Source organism: Oratosquilla oratoria, chromosome 27 (assembly GCF_046742065.1).
Source record: "Oratosquilla oratoria isolate Oo_2021 chromosome 27, ASM4674206v1, whole genome shotgun sequence".
In the NCBI taxonomy this organism is placed as follows: Eukaryota; Metazoa; Arthropoda; class Malacostraca; order Stomatopoda; family Squillidae; genus Oratosquilla; species Oratosquilla oratoria.
The window spans coordinates 12,257,049-12,276,431 of record NC_134803.1 but is presented as its reverse complement, the minus strand read 5'-3'; the positions used below and the strand labels follow the sequence as shown (position 1 = coordinate 12,276,431).

At 38.6% G+C, this 19,383-nt stretch overlaps 1 protein-coding gene across 4 annotated transcripts in view; it reads left to right on the top strand.

Annotated features, from left to right (window-relative positions):
* The window catches only part of LOC143039900 (ATP-binding cassette sub-family B member 10, mitochondrial-like), a 149,378-nt gene that overhangs the window by 90,371 nt on the left and 39,624 nt on the right, over positions 1-19,383 (top strand). For all 4 annotated transcript variants that reach the window (XM_076210241.1, XM_076210239.1, XM_076210240.1 and 1 more), the window contains one exon: positions 4,244-4,478. In XM_076210241.1, coding sequence (XP_076066356.1) covers positions 4,244-4,478 — 235 coding nt within the window. The remainder of the gene's footprint in view (positions 1-4,243; positions 4,479-19,383) is intronic.

Sequence of the window (19,383 nt, the reverse complement as noted above, 5' to 3'; positions counted from 1 at the left end):
ACAAAAGGTAGGGAGGTGCTTAGAGTGAACTCTTTAAATGAAGAGGAAAAGGAGTACAAGAAGGAGCTGAAGGAGGAGTGGGAGGGAGTGAAGGATAGAGTAGAGGTAGGTGTGGAGGAGGAATGGGGATGGTTCAAGGAGGGGGTCACAAAGTGTGAAAAGATGGTGTGTGGAACAAGAAGGACAGGAGGAAATAGAAGGAAGGGTAGTGAATGGTGGGATGAGGATACAAAGAAGGTTGTAGAAGAGAAGAAACGAGCTTACACAGATTGGTTACAAAATAGGACAAGGGAGTCATATGAGATGTACAAAGAAAAGAAAAGAGAAGTAAAGAAAAAAGTAAAGGAGGCAAAGAGGAGAGCAGATGTGAAATGGGGTAAGAGTTTGACAGAAAATTTTGAAAGTAATAAAAAGATGTTTTGGAAAGAAATTAAGAGAGGAAGAGGAGGCGAATCAAGTAGAGAAGAAAAGGTAAAAGGTGCAGATGGAGAGATGATAATGGAGGAGAAGGCAGTAAGGGGAAGATGGGCAGAATATTTTAGGGAGTTGCTAAATGTGAAGGAGGATAGGGAGGGAAAGATAGCTGCAGTGGGAAATGCTAAGAAAATGAGAGTGATGAGTGAGGAAAATGGAGGAGAAATAAGGAACGATGAAGTGAAGGCAGCAGTTAACCCCTTCCATACGGTGCCACATACGTAGGCGGCATGAGGAGCAAGTGGATACGTGAGGCTGCCATATCGGCGTCTTGATTATATTTATTGTAGTTGCCCCTGCGTAATGACATACTCTCTAAACTGTCTTTAATCACATTTTCTATGGTTATCAAAATTCATGGGTGAAAGAGAGAACGATCGATATAAGCGGTGACTATATTTTATGATGCGAGTATTATTACGACACGTCGTACGGCTGGCAGCGGCTGCTGCCCGCGAGATTTAAGGCTCGTACTGAAGAGGTTAAGATGATGAAAGCAGGTAAGGCACCTGGTCTGGATGGATGCCATGCAGAATGTCTTAAAAAAGGAGGTATAGTGGTGGTGGACTGGTTGGTGAGGTTATTTAATGTTTGCTGGAGAGAAGATAGAGTGCCAGAGGACTGGAGGAGTGCTTGTATAGTTTCACTTTACAAGGGAAAGGGGGACAAGTATGAATGTAGTAGTTTCAGAGGGATTTGCTTGTTAAGTGTAGTTGGGAAGGCTTATGGGAGGATCTTGATTGAGAGGATTAGGAGAGGAACAGAGAGAGTAATTGGTGAGGAACAGTGTGAATTTAGGGCAGGTAGAGGATGTGTAGATCAGATTTTTGTGGTAAGAGAGATATGTGAGAAAGCTATAGGAAAGGGGAAGGATGTTTTTTGGGCCTTTATGGATCTGGAAAAGGCTTACGACAGGGTAGACAGAAAGGCACTGAGGGAGGTTATGCGGATATACGGGATAGGAGGAAAGCTTCTGGGAGCTGTCAAGAGTTTTTATGAGAGTAGTAGAGCTTATTTAATGTTTGCTGGAGAGAAGGTAGAGTGCCAGAGGACTGGAGGAGTGCTTGTATAGTTTCACTTTACAAGGGAAAGGGGGACAAGTGTGAATGTAGTAGTTTCAGAGGGATTAGCTTGTTAAGTGTAGTTGGGAAGGCTTATGCGAGGATCTTGATTGAGAGGATTAGGAGAGGAACAGAGAGAGTAATTGGTGAGGAACAGTGTGAATTTAGGGCAGGTAGAGGTTGTGTAGATCAGATTTTTGTGGTAAGACAGATATGTGAGAAAGCTATAGGAAAGGGGAAGGATGATTTTGGGCCTTTATGGATCTGGAAAAGGCTTACGACAGGGTAGACAGAAAGGCACTGTGGGAGGTTATGCGGATATACGGGATAGGAGGAAAGCTTCTAGGAGCTGTCAAGAGTTTTTATGAGAGTAGTAGAGCTTGTGTCAGGATTAGAAATGAAGAGAGTGAGTGGTTTGAGGTAAAGGTGGGACTTCGTCAAGGATGCGTTATGTCACCCTGGCTGTTCAACTTATACATGGATGGGGTAGTGCGAGAGGTAAATGCAAGGGTAGTGGGTGAGGGATTGGAGATGGTTAAAGAAAATGGAGAAAAGTGGGAGGTGAGCCAGCTGTTGTTTGTGGACGACATTGCACTTGTGACAGGATCGGAGGAGGGATTGAGGAAGTTGGTGACAGAGTTTGGGAGAGTGTGTGATAGAAGAAAGCTCAAGATAAATGTGGGTAAAAGTAAGTTGATGAGATGTACAAGGGGTGAAAGTGGCAGTAATCTGGAAGTGAGCATTAAGGGAGAGCAACTGGAGGAAGTGGATAGTTTTAGATATTTGGGTGCAAATGTGGCAGGAAAAGGTGGAGTAAAGGTGGAGGTAGAATGTAGATTGAGAGAAGCGAGTAAATGCCTTGGTGGATTAAAAAGTGTAATGAGGAATAGAAATTTGGGAATGGATGCTAAGAGGAGACTGTATGAAGGAGTGATTGTGCCAACAGCACTGTATGGAGCAGAAACATGGAACATAAGAGAGGAAGAGAGAAGGAGTTTGAATGTGTTTGAGATGAAGTGTCTGAGAAGTATGATAGGGGTTACTAGGCTGGATAGAGTGAGAAATGAGGAGGTGAGGAGGAGAACAGGGGTGGAAAGGGAGCTGGGAGATAGGGTTGATGAAAGAGTATTGGGATGGTTTGGACACATGGAAAGAATGAGTGAAGAAAGACTAGTAAAGGAGGTATGGAAGGCAGATGTGGAGGGAGTGAACATAAGGGGACGTCCTAGGATGAGATGGATGGATGGGGTGAAGGGGGCTTTGGGGAAGAGTGGAATGTCTGTTGAGGAAGGATGGGAGAGGACAGAAGACAGGGGTGAATGGAGAATGGTTGTATATGGAAGATGTTGTGATGCATGAGGTGGAATGGGGCGAGGTAGTGTGTGTGAGCAAAATTTGACGCAGTCCAAAGGGATTTCTCCCCGTCCTCTCCTTTATATGGGGGGACAGAGAGGGGGGTCGCCGATTTAATGATGCGGCCTTGCTGTGGATGTGCTGTGTCTTGTGACACTGCTTCTGACCCAGGGCAGTGGACAGGGTGCAGAGATGACCTGTCATCCAGGAGGTGCTAAGATGGGAGGGAGGGTGGAGGGGTGTGGAGTGTTTTCAGGGATGGAACGGGTGGGAATGATTTTATGCCTTTTCCTTTTTGGCTACCTCCCTTGTAAGGGGGAAAAAGCCTTGGTATCTGTATGTATGTGTGTATTTCCTTCTGTGTTATTATTATTTCCTTCATGGGTGGGAGTGGATTTATGCTCTTATTTTTTTACAATCTCCCTTGTAAAGGGGAAAAAGCCATTGATATGTGTATATATATATATTTGAATATCTAGGGAGCAGATTCTCTTGTATGCATGTGTTGTTAAGGTCGACAGCATTAAGGAGGTTGTTAATCTTCTCATTGGTTTGTTTAACAATGCAGTGAAGCCACCACCACCCGTGACCACACCCTATGTCAATATGCCCCCCCCTCCACCTCCTCCCACCCACTCCATCCATCCTCACCCCAACCGACCTTGCAACCCCTTAACCCCCCAACCCCCTTCCCCCTGACCCTCTCCTTCCCATCTTAATGAGAAGCCAACCCCTCCCACTAATCCTTCCCCCACTACCCCTTCCACCACCCAAGCCGGCTAGGTTCGTATATATAAGTCACCAACCGACGATTTCCTTCGTCATTTCTTTGGACCTTTAATTTTTGTAAGTAGCGGTCCCCAACGGCCCATGTATCGAGATAGGATTTGTATTATTGCTGATTTATTGATATCTATTTCCATAATTGTGAATTTTGTTTAGGTTAACCCCTTTTTTCTTTATTTCTGTATGTCGATAAAATTTATGTTACAGATTTTCCTGAAGATGTCTCTTTGCAGACGAAATGTTGAATAAATGAAGCATTTTGGCAACTTGGTTTATGCCCACCCTCCAATTGGCAGAGTATTGGTTAGAAAGCTGGAGAATACCCATAAGAAGATTAACAACCTCCTTAATGCTGTCGACTTTAACAACACATGCATATATATATATATATATATATATATATATATATATATATATATATACATATATATACATGTCATTGTCATTCCTGAATAGAATCACTGGTGATTCTATTCATATATATATATATATATATATATATATATATATATATATATAAGTAAAAATTTTTTCAGAATTGATTAGTTTATTTGAAAATATTTCGACAGACAGGCCTGAGTGGAAACATCATCATCATCTCTGTTCTCTACTATGGTGGTATGCTGGTAACTGAGTCGAGTATAACAGTGGGTCAGTTGTCTTCATTCCTTCTGTATGCAGCTTACATTGGTGTGGCTCTTGGGGGTCTCTCCACCTTCTACTCAGAGATGAACAAAGGACTGGGAGCCTCCACTCGGCTGTTTAACCTCATCGATCGAATTCCTAGTATACCGATCACTGGAGGTGAGAATACCTACTCTCACAAGTTTTTATTCATTCTGGATTAAGTGGGCTTAATATCTGTAAATTCAGATTTCTCAGATTTTATGTAATATACAGGTATTCTTATTCAGTGTTTTTTCTTTATTTGATGTGTAAATTACATAATAAATACTATTCCTTTATATAATTAAGATTTTAATAATTTCCATATTAAGTCTTGACTGAATACAGAAAGAGTATTGTAAATAGTCATCACATGTAAACCTTGGAAAGGTGAAGCAGTGAATTTTTTTTTGTTGAATATGTATTCATGGATGTGAATATGGAAAGAATTAACAAGTCATTTGTGGTGGTTACTTATAGAGGAATGTAAGTGGTTAATGTGTGCATAAGGGAAGGAAGTGTTCTGGTAGACTGGAGGAGTGCCTGTATTGCTCTACAATACAAGGGAAAAGGATAAAAAAATATGAATGCAATAGTGTTAGAGGGATTAGTAAGGTAAATATTTTTGGTAAGGTATAAGAGGGTGTTTAGAGGTTTAGCTGGGGAACTGGAAGTAATTGGAGAAGAGCAAGCAGGGATGGGTTTAAGAAAGGGAAAGGGTCTGTAGATCAAATTTTTGTAAGAAGACAGATATGCAACAAGGTTTTGGTAAAGGACAGAATCACTTGGGTTTTCATGGTCTTGGAGAAGACATGTGGCAGTTGACAGAGTCATTATTGAATGTGTTGTAAATGTATGAGGAACGGCTGTTGAGTTTTTGTTTTTCTTTTTCCGTGATTAGTAAAGCTTGTCTTAGGGTAGAGAAAGAGTGAGTGGTTTGAGGTGGAGGTAGGGGGCTATGCCAAGGTAGTGTAATTTTACCATGGATATTCACGGTGTTCATAGATTGGTGAGGAAGCTAAATGCAAGGGTGCTAGGCAAAAGTTTGGAGATAGAGTGAAGGAAAGTTGGAGGTGAGCCATTTGTTGCTTTCATATGACTTGTTGGTGAGCTAGAAGATAGATTGAAGGAGTTAATGACATACTTTAAGAGGGTTTATGAGAAGAGACAACTGAAAATAGATGTGGGCAAAAGGTGATGAGGTGAACAAGAAGTGATGGTGGTGATGGGTTGGAGCAGAGTTAAAAGGTGTGAGAGGATGGAAGAAATGGAAAGTTTTGGGTATCTGGGGTCATGTGTATCAGAAAATGTAGGAGTGAAGGAGGTGAATTATAGAGTAAGGGAAGCAAATAAATGTGTGGCAAAAATGAAAAATATACATACATACGTATACCAAGGCTTTTTCCCCCTTACAAGGGAGGTAGCCAAAAAGGAAAAGGCATAAAATCATTCCCACCCATTCCATCCCTGAATACACTCCACACCCCTCCACCCTCCCTCCCATCTTAGCACCTCCTGGATGACAGGTCAACAAGAAATAAATATTTGGGGATGAACATTAGAGAAAACTGAGGGAGTGATCGATCCCATGACATTGGAGTAAAGACTTAGATTTTGAAGGAGGCAGAAAGGAATTACCTAAATGTGTTTGAGATGAAGTGTTTAAGAAATATGCAAGGATCGAGAGTGAGAAATGTGGATGTGAGGTTGAGCTAGGATGGAAAGAGCTGGAAGATAGGGTTGATCAAAGAATGTTGAGATGGTTTGGGCATATGGAAAGAATAAGTGAAGAAAGACCAGTTAAAAAAATATGAAAGACATAAGTGGATGGAAGGAACTTGAGGGAAGGGTCAAGAATGATGTGGATAATTGGGGTGAAGGGGGCCATTGGATATAAGAGAAATGTCTGTTGAGCAAGGAAGATAAAGTGCAAAAGATAAGAATGAATGGAGAGTGATTGTAAATATATGAGGAAATGACATGTCTTGAAGGGATGTTCATGGTGTCTGCCCTGTATATTTCTTGAGTAGATTATGGAAGGTGATGGAGTTGCCATATGATGAAGCAGTTGCGGGTAAACAACTCCACATGTTGAGCCCTGCTAAAGAGGCACAGCATCTTACTGCACATACCCACTCCCAGCCATTCCACTTCCATCAACCACCCATTGTTTTCCTTTCATCATAGTTCCTCATGGATGAAGGTTCATAACTGTTTCCTCCCCACTTCCCAGGTCAGAAGCAATACTACAAGACACTTCGCTATTTATGTGAAGGACATGAATGATGATGTGGAATGTTACATTAGTTTTTTTTGCAGACGACACTAATTGTTAAGGAAAGTAAAAACCGAAACAGATTGTGAATCACTACAGGAAGACCTGAATAAGGTTTGGAAGTGGAGTCAGAAATGGGAAATGGACTTCAACATTAAGAAGTGTAGCATGATGGAGTCTGGAACAAGTAGAAATAGAATATCAGGACAATATAAAATTGGAACTAAGGAGGTAAAGAAAGTGGGATCAGAAAAAGATGTAGGAGTAATTATCTCAAATTACTTTTCCTCTGATAAACAAATAAACAAAATTGTTGGAGAATCCTAGAACTTGCTAAGATCAATAAAAGTGGCATTTACATATTTGGATGAAGAAATTATTTTAAAAATATTAGTCACACTGATAAGGCCTAGAGTAAGGCTAAGATCAATAAAAGTGTTATTTTTATATTTGGATGAAGAAATTATTTAAAAAAATATTTGTCACACTGATAAGGCCTAGACTAGAATATGTGGCAACATTGTGGTCACCCAGTACCAAAAAGAATATAAAGAAAATTGAAAGAATCCATAGAGGAACCACAAAGTGTCCCATCTCTGTACCTCACCAAATCTAATTTGCTCTTAAATTCATGCATTGCTTTTGCACACTTGTTTTATCTAGTATAAAATCATATATTGCATACATCCACCAATCTGTGGGGAAAGCTGTTCTTTTTCAGGTCTCTTCTATAACTGTCCTTTTTGACCTCCCTTTCATGTCCTCTTGTGCTCTTATCCCAATTTAGTAAGTCTTCTCTGTCAATGACTTCTATAGCACTCATAATTCTGTAGAAGGTCAACAAGTTACCTCTTTCTCTCCTTTGTTCCACAGTTGGTAATTCTAGTTTTGACAATCTGTCTACAATGACAGTTTTGATAGTGCTGGGGCCATCTTCATAGTTGCTGTCTGAATTCTCTCAATTTTTCTTATATTCTTTTTAGTACTGGGTGACCATAGTGTCACTGTATACTTCAATTTTGGTCTTATCAGTGTGACTAGTATTTTCTTTACCATTTCTTTATTTAAGTAAGTAAAAGCCACTTTTATTGATGTATTTGAGACTAATAGAAATAATACAGGAGAAGATTGGATGGGCAGAATGTGCCTTTCTAGACCTACAAAAAGCATTTGATAAAGTGCCACACAAGAAACTAATAAGAAAAATAGAATCAGTAGGTGGCATCTGAGGAAAAGTATTGGAATAGATGGAAGATTTCCTGACTGGGAGAAAAATGAAGGTAGTAATTAGACAAGTACTCAAATTGGGAAGAAATGATAAGTGGTGTCCCACAAGGTTCGGTACTGTTTCCAATCATCTTTGCTGTATATATAAATGACATGGATGAAGAAGCAGAGTGTTATATGAATTTCTTCACAGATGATGCAAAAATACAAAAGAAAGTAAGAACAGAGGAGGATTGTGAATCATTACAATTAGACCTGGACAAAATAAAATCTGGAAATGGATTAAAAAATGAGAAGTGAACTTCAGTATCAATAAATGTAGTATAATGGAGTTTGGAAAAAGTCAAAACGGAATATAGATTTTTTTTTTTAATTGGTGAAGTAAAAAAGTGAACTCAGAAAGAGACCTTGGAGTAATAATCAGCAAAGACTGACACTGGACAAACATATCAATAAAATAGTTGGAGAAATCTTCAACCTATTAAGGTTATTGAAAGTGATATGTGAGTACTGGGATGAGGAAATGATTAAAAAAATATTAGTTACACTAATAAGACCAAAACTGGAGTAAGCAGTAATAATATGGACACCCAGTACTAAAAAGAATATAAAGAAACTAGAAAGTATACAAAGAGCAACGACAAAGTTGGCACCAACTCTCTCCCAGCTCTACGCAGATGGCACCGATCCCCAAGAGGAGCTACGCCTACCTGGGGGAGTACCACAATCCTTTTTTCCAACATACAATGTTACGTTTTTTCTGCACTGAGAGGTGATTTTCCGGCGGTCACCCCTCTTCTACTTTTAGCCGGAGATGTAGAGAGCAATCCTGGGCCCACCACAAAATACACATGCCCAACATGCTCTAAACCCATTACTTCGAGCAGACAGACAAAGGGCTCAGTTCAGTGCAATATGTGCAAAAACTGGGCCCACCTCACTTGTACAACACTTGCTGACACAAACCAATACACAAACACTTGGACATGTTCTACCTGCCCTCCAGTAACCCCACTCCCACCTCCCCAACCACAGCCAACACCCTTACCCACTCCCAATTTCCCTTTGCCCTTACCCCCGATTAGTACTCCCCTTCCTTTGTCCCCGATCTCTCCTTTCCCCCCCTCTGACCCAGATCCTACACCTTCCCCACGACCACCCCAACCTCAACCCCAAACGGCAACATACAACACATACAAAACACACAACATCAACATATTACAACACAACATTGACGGTATTAACACTAAAAAACATGAACTTGAACACTTTCTTAAACAACACAACATACACATTGCGATTTTACAAGAAACAAAACTAAGACACTCACACAAAACACCATCATTTCATAATTACACCACCATCAGACAAGACCGGACTGACGGCAATGGCGGTGGACTCATCACCCTGATCCATCACTCCATCTGTTTTGTGGACACAAGTGCCACAACCAAAATTCTCCTCCCTACCACAGATAACACAACAGAAATCCAATCCATTCGAATCCGCACAGGCAACAATTCAACACTGACAATAGTTAACATGTACATTCCCCCCCAATCATCCCCCACAGTTCCAAACACCTTCAGACCTCAACTTAGCCAACTAGCCTCAATCCCCAACCTGATCATGGGTGGTGACTTCAACGCCAAGTCGTCTGCCTGGTATGTCGACAACCCTGACACAGACAGAGGGCTTGATATACAGACTCAGTTCGACTCATTGACTATCATGAACAACACTCATAATCATACACATATCCCACACCAAGCCCTCTACACTCCCTCCTCTCCTGATATCACCTTTTGCTCCCCCTGCCTAACCCCAACAACATCATGGAGAGTGGTCGGAGCCCTTGGCTGTGACCACCTTCCAATCATCATCACCACCAAAACAAGATGCACCCCAGCTGGCCACAGACACACTTACACCAATTACAAGAGAGCTAACTGGGAAGCTTTTACTGAAGAGACAGAACAACATTTTGAAACACTTAACAGTACACCAATCACAAACATAAACAATGCTGTGCACGCTTTTAATACAATCATACAAAACGCAGACAAGAGATACATCCCTAGAGGCAACAGAAAATCACACAACCCCAACTTCACACCAGAAATCCAAGGCCTCATCAGACAACGTGACACACTTAAACACGATACCCCCACACCTATCCCTCAAAACAGCAGACCAAATACAAACACTAAACAATGTGATTGCCAATAAAATACATGAACAAAAAACACACAATTGGCAAAACTTTATCAATACACTTGATCACAAAACAAACACCAGCAAATTGTACAAAACACTCAACAGCATTACACTATCCAACACTAACACTACATGCTCTCATGCAGCAATAATCACAACAACAGATAATCTACCCTCAAACAGACAACAAGCAAACGCACTCATACGTCATTTTGCACAGACAAGCCATCTTGCTTCTCACCCTGACGACCGATGCACCATTCGACGTAAGAAAGACTTCCCCACAGACTCAGACTATACACCCTTCATAGACAGTCAGACAAAACTCATAATGCATAATCTCAAGCACTCATCTGCCTGTGGCCCTGATAACATAAGCAACATCCACCTAAAACACATTGGACCACAAGGTATACACGCACTCACAAACATTGCAAACTACAGCTATTCACACAACACTATACCCGACATCTGGAAGCATGGTAAAATAATCACCATTCCAAAACCGAACAAAGACCCAACAATCCCAACATCGCACCGCCCAATCACACTTCTCTGCACCCCCTCTAAAGTCATTGAACGCCTAATACTTAAACTTGTCACACCATATATTCCCCTTGCTGACTCACAACACGGTTTTAGGCCACTACACTCCACAAACACTCTTCTGACAAACCTCACACAAAGAATTTTAGATGGCATCAATTCAGATAGGCCCCACCACAGAACACTTCTTATAACATTGGACATTAGTAAGGCTTTTGATGCTATCCCCCGCCACAACCTAACAAATAAAATATATAACACAGACATGCACAATAACACCAAAAGATGGCTGGCCAATTATCTGGCAGGCAGGAATCCTCATGTGTCATATAATGGCCAATCATCGCACATCAGAAACATTAAGAACGGAGTACCACAGGGCTCAGTTCTATCCCCCACACTATTTAATCTATACATGCATGACTTACCCACACCAGACACCTCAGAAATACAAATCTCTTCCTACGCAGATGACATAACAATCACATGCACACATCGTAACACAGACAAAGCTGCAGAAATAATCCAGCCATACCTTGACACACTCAACACATGGTTCATCACAAACAGACTCAAAATAGCTCCAACCAAATCTACAGCAACACTTCTCACCAACTGGACAAAAGAACACAAATACATACCTCATCTCTACATCAACAACACTCTAATACCACACACAAACACACCGAAAATTCTTGGTGTAACATACGATACATCCATGTCTTTCAAACAACACCTCACAAACATAAAAAACAAATGCACACCTAGACTTAATGCACTTAAGTCAATCACTGGAACAACATTTGGACAAAACAAAGAAACTAATATAACAATATACAAACAATGCATACGCTCAGTGATGAATTATGCGAGTCCTGCATGGGCTCCTAATCTCAGTGAGACACACCACAACACCCTTCAAATCATACAAAACAAAGCCCTAAAATCAATTACAGGCTGCACAAATACAACACCTACAGACCATTTACACCATGAAACAAAAGTCCTCAAAGTCAAGGACCACCTCGACATGAGAGGCACACAAACACTAGCCGCAGCCACCACAAACACATCACACCCGCTACACTACATAGCAGAACACCCACACACACCAAGAAACATTAGAACTACCCCCAAAGACCTTTATTACACACAGATACTCTCTTCTCTTCCTCCACAACCACCAAATATCAGCCTCCGGAAACATATTCATAATCATATCACTCACCGCTCCATTAACACACTGAAAGACAACACACTGCTGCATGCCAGACCCCCTGATATCCACCCTTCTGAATCCTCTCTCCCATGAAAGGACAGAGTCCACTTGGCCAGACTGCGATGCGGTCACCACCCAGCACTTCTAAGCTACCAGAAGAGGCTAGACGACCGTGTTGTGAACAGCTGCCCAGGATGTAACACTTCACCCCATACCATACAACACATAATGGAAGACTGCATTATACACAATCATGCACGCAAACAACACAACATACACTCTATAAAGGATTTGTGGGAAAACCCAGTTTCGGCTGTGGCCTTCCTTGGGGAGACGGGACTGCTCGGACAGACAGTCTAGGGAACGACAACAACAACAACTCTCTCCCAATTAACATACAAACAAAGATTGTCCAAATTGGAATTACCTACTCTGGAACAAAGAAGTGAAAGAGGAGATCTGCTGACTATAGAATCATGAAAGAAATGGAAATCCTAGATACAAATTATTTACTAAAATGGGACAATGGGAAAACATGAGGACACGAAAAGAAACTCAAAAAGGATAACTATAGAAGAGATCTGAAAAAAAAGCTTCCCACATAGTACTGGATATCTGGAATAATTTAGATAAAGAAACTGTGTGTGCAAACACTATTCAAGATTTTAAGAAAAAACTCGATGCTGAAAGATACAAAGACTGGTCACCACTAGCATAGCTCCCTCTCCGTGTAATACAATTAGGTAAATACAACAAGGTAAATTAGCAAGTTATAAGTTTCAGTGACAATTTTATTTATATGTTTGTCAGGGGACATATCCTTTGTGATGATTACTCCCAGGTCTTTTTCAGATCCCACTTTCTTTACTTCAATTTCATCAATTTTATATTGGCTTGATGTCTTTTTTTTTTTTTTTTTTTCAAACTGCATTATGCTACATTTCTTAACCTCTTCACTCCGGGGCACATCGCATGTCTGGCAGCATAAGCTGCCTGACGTGCGATGTTGCATCATAATAATCGCATTATAAAAAATAAAGTCAGTGCTCAATCGTTCGTTCTCTTTCACCAATGTATTTTGATAACCATAAAAAATTGATGAAGCCAGTTTAGAGAGAATGGAGGTTATGTAGGTACGACTACAATAAATATAATCAAGATGCCGACGTCAGCATCATCGAGTACCCACTTGCTCCTCATGACGCCTACGTAGGCGTCACCGTATGGAAGTGGTTAATGTTGAATTCCACTTCCCACTTCTGACTCCATTCCCAAACCCTGCTCAGATCTGTCTGCAATGAGTACAATCTGTCTCAGTACTCTCTTTGACAGTTTTGCATCATCTGCAAAGAAGTTCATGTAGCATTCCACACCCTTGTCTATGTCATTCACATAAATAGCAAACATAATTGGAGCCAATACTGATCCTTGTGGAATTACACTAATCACCTCTCCCAAGTAGAACTCATCTTGGAGCACTACCCTCATTTTTCTTCCTTGCAAAAAGGTGTCCATCCATTTCAGTAGTTTACTTTGTGTCCCTCCTATGGTGTCCAGTTTTCTTAATTATTGTGTAGGACTTTGTCAAAAGCTTTTTGTAGATATAGGAAAGCACAATCAGCCCATCCATCCTTTTCCTGTATTATAGTAGTTTTTAGTAAAAACAGATAATCTGTGGTACATGATCTTCTCTGTCTAAGTCCAAATTGTCACAGATTTACTATATTGTTCTCCAGATGTTTTATCCATCTACTTTTTATAACTTTTTCACAAATTTTAGCTATCATGCTTGTACAGTAAATTGGTTTGTAATTTGTTAGGCCTTCCTTGTTTCCTCCTTTTAAAAATTTGTATGATATCAGCATTTTTCCATTCTTGTATTTTTCCATCTTTGAGTGAGCAACTTATGTTATATATTTTGTCTATTAGTTCTTTGCATTCTTTAAATATCCAGTTTACTATTTCATCTGGGCGGTGTGATTTCCTGACATCAAGGTTCATTATTTGATCCATTATTTCTTTTTGTGTTACTATTGTTTCCCTCATGAAGGGGAGGTCACTTTTCTTACTTCATTCCAATGTTGCACATTCTCTCCAGTGAAAACCAACTTGAAATGTTTGAGCATGACTTCAGCCATTTCTGTATCTTCTCTGTATTCTATTTCCCCTTGGCATAATTTCACTATTTCCTGTTTTTTAGTTTACTGTTAACATATCTATAGAATAGTTTTGGTTGATCCTTACATTTCTCTATTATGTCTTTTTCATAGTTTCTTTTTTCTTCCTTGCATACTTTTACATATTCATTCATTTTTTTTTTTTTTTATATCTTTTGTCCATCTTTTCAAAGCTTTATCTCATCTATCTTTCACATCACTGCACCTTCTGTTAAACCTGCATTTAATATACACCTTTTCCTGTTTTTGCTTTGGGACATATTTATCCACTCCTTTATAGATTTTCATCAGAATCATCCATTCTTCCTCTTGTGTTTCTTCATTGTAGAATTTTTCCCAGCTTCCTTTAAGATTTTTTTTTTCCAAGTTTCTCAAATTCTGTTTTACTATACATCATTCTTTTCTGTATTTCTCATTCCTCTCTGTATATATTTGCTCCTTTAGTTCTAACTTAAGTAGTATATGGTCACTCTTCACAATAGGTGTCTTGTATTAAGTTTTGTCCACAATTTCAGGTTCTGACATAAAGTATTAATCTTGATGGGTCTTCATTATTTCTAAATGTAGTGTTTTTTTTAACCCATTGTGTCATTGTATGTTCCATAGTCATGTCAGGTAATACATTTCCCCATTGATCCTCTCCACTTTTCACGGTCATCTCGTTCCAACATATTTCTTCGCAATTAAAATCTCCCATAAGTACTGCATTACCTCCATCCTTCAGCATCTCATTTTATGAAAATTTCGTATCATCTAATGTTTTAGATTATCTCTCCAAGACCCCAGTTTTTGGGGACATATAAATCACTGCAAATTTTCTGCTTTTAATGTAACTATCTTCAACTCTTATTGTCATCATCTCCACCCTGTTCTCTCCATATGCAACTTTCATCTCATTTAAGCTTTTCTTAGCCAAGAACATAAGTCCTCCACCCTGTTTCTCCTCTCTATTTCTAAACCAGTGATTATGTAATCTATGTCCAACACTGGTACTAGTGGACCCCTTAATTTTGTCTCTACAATTCCCATTATATCTGGTTTTTCTTCTGATAGGTAATCATTTAGCTTGTTTAATCCTGAGATTAATTGGACTATATTGGTATTAGCTAGTTTTGTCCAATTTGTTCCAGTCACTCACCACTCTGTGGTTTTTTTTTTTTTTTTTTTTTTTTTTTTTTTTTTTTTTTTTTTTTCCCTCCAGATCTCTTCCATAACTATCCTTTTGAGTGTCTTTTAATTTCCCCTTGTTTGTCTTGTATCCTACTTTAATAAGTCTTTTCTGCCAAGGACTTCCATGCCTTTCATGATTCTGTAAATGGCCAATAGATCTCCACTTTCTCTTCTTTGTTCCAGAGTTGCTATGTTAATTTTGAAAGTGTTGGGGCTATCTTTGTCATTGCTCTTTGGATTATTTCTATTTTCCTTATATTCTTTTTTATACTGGGTGGCCATAGTGTTGTAGCATACTCTAATCATGGTCTTATTAGTGTGACTAGTATTTTTTTTTACCATTATTTCATCCTAGCAATTAAAAGCCACCTTTATTGATCTAATAAATTGTAGGTTTCTCTGACTATTTTATTTATATGTTTGAAGGTATGTCTTTGGTGATAGTTACTCCTAAGTCCTTTTTGGAACTAACTTTCTTTACTTCCTGTGTACGTACATACATACATACACATACACTCGTTCCAGACACCATAGCGTATGGAAGGGCTGTGTTGTGAGCATCTGCCTAGCGGTTTCACAGCCGGCAACAAATGAAACCTTGTTGTTATTGTGCGTGATTGCTACTCATAGTGACTGGTAAACTTGTATCTGCAGTTCAATTTTTTTTTTTTTTTTTTTTTTTTTTTTTTTTTTTACCTATTTTTTTTTTTTTTTTTTTTTTTTTTTTTTTTTTTTGTATTTACCTAGTTGTATTTTACGGGAAGGGGAGCTATGCTCGTGGGGTCCCGTCTTCATATCTCATTTTATCTAAACTATTTTTAAATTCATGTATTGTTTTTGCACACACCACTTTCTCATCTAACTTGTTCCAACTGTCTATTACTCTGTGAGGAAAGCTGTTCTTTTTCAAATCTCTTCTATAGCTGTCTTTTTTTATTTTCTTTCCGTGTCCTCTTGTATTTCTGTCATCCCATTTTATCAGATTCTCTCTATCAGTAATTTCTATGCCTTTCATGATTCTGTAAATAGCTATCAAATCTCCTCTCTCTCTTCTTTGCTCTAGTGTCTGTAGTTTAAGTTTTTGTAGTCTCTCTTCATATGATAGTTTTGAGAGTGTTGGTGCCAGTTTTGTGATTGCTCTTTGTATTCTTTCTAGTTTTTTTATACATTTTTTTGTACTTGGTGACCATATCGTTGCTGCATATTCCAATCTTGGTCTTATCAGGGTGATTAGGATTTTCCTCACCATTTCTTCATCCAGGTATGTAAATGCCACTTTGATTGTTCTTATTAAATTATAAGTTTCTCCAAAAATCTTATTTATATGTTTCTCAGGTGATACATTATTCATAACAATGACTCCCAGGTCCTTCTCATTTTCTACTTTTTTTATTCCTTCTTCTCCCAAATTATATGATCCTGTTATTCTGTTTTTGCTTTTTCCAAACTCCATTATACTACACTTTTTTGTATTGAACTCCATCTCCTACTTCCTACTCCATTCTTGTACTTTATTTAGATCTCTCTGTAGTGATTCACAATCTTCTTCAGTTTTCACTCTTTTCAGTAGTTTTGCATCATCTGCAAAGAAGCTCATATAGCTTTCAATTCCTTCATCCATATCATTAATATATATAGCAAACATTATTGGGGCCAGAACTGTTCCCTGCGGGACACCGCTTATTACTTCATTCCATTTTGAGTGCTGATCTCTTATCACTACTCTCATTTTTCTTTCTTGCAAAAAGTCTTCCATCCAATTTAGCAATTTACCTTGTATTCCTCCTTCATATTCTAATTTCTTAAGCAACTTCTTATGTGGTACTTTGTCAAAAGCTTTTTTTAGGTCTAGAAATGCACAATCAGCCCATCCATCTCTTTCTTGTATTATATCTATTAGCCTTGAATAGAAACATATTAAATTGGTGACGCATGATCGTCCTTGTCTGAATCCAAATTGCCTTGGATTTAGTACGTTGTTTTTTTTCCAAGTATTTTACCCATCTATTTTTGATAATTCTTTCACAAATTTTTGCTATTGTACTTGTTAGAGAGACTGGTCTATAGTTGGTAGGTTCTTCTTTATTTCCTCCTTTATATATAGGTACTATATTTGCTTTTTTCCAATCTTCTGGAACTTTTCCTTCTTTCAAGGAACTGCTTATTATGCTATGTATTTTGTCTGCCAGTTCATTCCTGCATTCTTTCAGAATCCAGTTTGCTATTTCATCTGGTCCATGCAATTTTCTGACATCAAGATTACTCAAGTGTATCAATATTTCATTCTTTGATACTTCTATTTCTTCTATAGGGGGGACTTTCTCTTTCCATTCAATCTCTTCAGGTTGTATGTTCTCCCTTGTAAACACTGATTTAAAATGTTTGTTCATAATTTCCGCCATTTCCATTTCCTCAGTGTATTCAACTCCCCCTTGTCTTAATTTCTCCAAGTCCTGTTTGTTTTTCAGTTTATTGTTTACAAATCTGTAGAATAGTTTTGGTTGATCTTTACATTTTTCTATGACGTCTTTTTCATATTTTCTCTTTTCCTCTCTGCACGTTTGTACATATTCATTTCTATAACCGGTATATATTTTCCATTTTTCAGGTCTGTCTTTTTTCCATCTGGTCCAGGCTTTGTCTCTTTTGTCTTTTAACTCCCTACAACTTTTGTTGTACCAGCATTTTACATATTCTTTTTCTTGTTTTTGTCTTGGGACATACTTTTCCACTCCTTTTTTGTAAATTTTTGTCAAAGTATTCCATTTCTTTTCCACTGATGTTTCTTCTTTGTATATTTCTTCCCAGTTTTCTTGTTGAAAGAATTCTCTTATTTTATCAAAGTTTGTTTTTTCATACATCATTCTTCCTTTTCTATATTGTTCATTTCTTTTCATATATTTTTCTTCATTAAGTTCCAGTTCAATCAATATGTGGTCACTTTTACCTATTGGTGTTTTATATTCAATCTTGTCCACTATTCTAGGTTCAGATGTAATTAATAAGTCTAGTCTCGATGGTTCTTCATTTCTATACCTAGTGTTCTCCTGTATCCATTGTGTCATTGTGTGGTCAATAATCATCTCAAGTAGAGCGTTTCCCCATGAGTCGTCCCCACCCTTTACTGTCATCTCTTCCCAGCAGATTTCTTTGCAATTAAAGTCGACCATCATAACTATTCTTCCTCCATCTTCCATTATTTTATTTAATGTTATCTTTGTGTCCTCTAACATACTTTTATGTTCACTCTCCTCCCATGAGGCTGTTTTTGGAGGCACATAATTTATCACAAATTTTCTGCTCTTCTTATCTCTGTCTTCCACTTCTATCATAATCATCTCTACTGTATTCTTTCCATATATGACACCTTTCACGTTTATATCCTTCTTAGTCAGGAACATAACTCCACCCCCTTGCTTTTTCTCTCTGTTTCTAATCCAATAATTGTATGCATCATGTCCTACACTGTTGGGTGGTAGTGGGCCTTTTAATTTTGTTTCTACAATTCCCATTATGTCCGGTTCTTTTTCCTTCAAATAATCATTCAGCTCATTCAATCCTGTTATTAATCCATCTATATTTGTGTAAGACACTCTTAGTTTTCTGCCACTTCCATTGTGTTCTCTGTTTCCCTTATGTTTTTCTTTTGTATGTCGAACTTCCTTAGTTTCATGTTCACTACTCTCCAATAGAATCTCTCTTTCTCTGACTCCGTTCTGTTCTCGTTTTTTGCCTTAGCTTCCAGTCTTTTCTGCTTTTCTTCCTCTCTTTCCTCTTTATTCATTTCCCTTTTTATCCATATCTTTTTATATTGTTCACTTGTTGCTAGTTTCCCTGTTTTGGATAAGATATTCTCTGCCGTTGTTTGTGACTTGAATTTAATCTTAATTGGTCTGGTCTTGTCTGTGCTATACTTTCCGAGTCTAAATTTCTCTTCGATTTGTTTCATAATTTCTGGTTCATCTTCCTGTACTGATTCTAGTAATTGGCTTACTTTTTCATTTTCCTCTTTGATTCTTGTGGTTCTATCTGTGTTGTGTTTCTCTTCCATTCCTAATATAATTATACATTTCTTCTTGTCTGCTAAATCTCTTACTATATTCTCCTTTTGTCTCATCACTTTAACCCCTTCCATACGGTGCCGCACACGTAGGCGTCATGGGGAGCGAGTGTATTCGCGAGGCTGCCATATCGGCGTCTTGATTATATTTA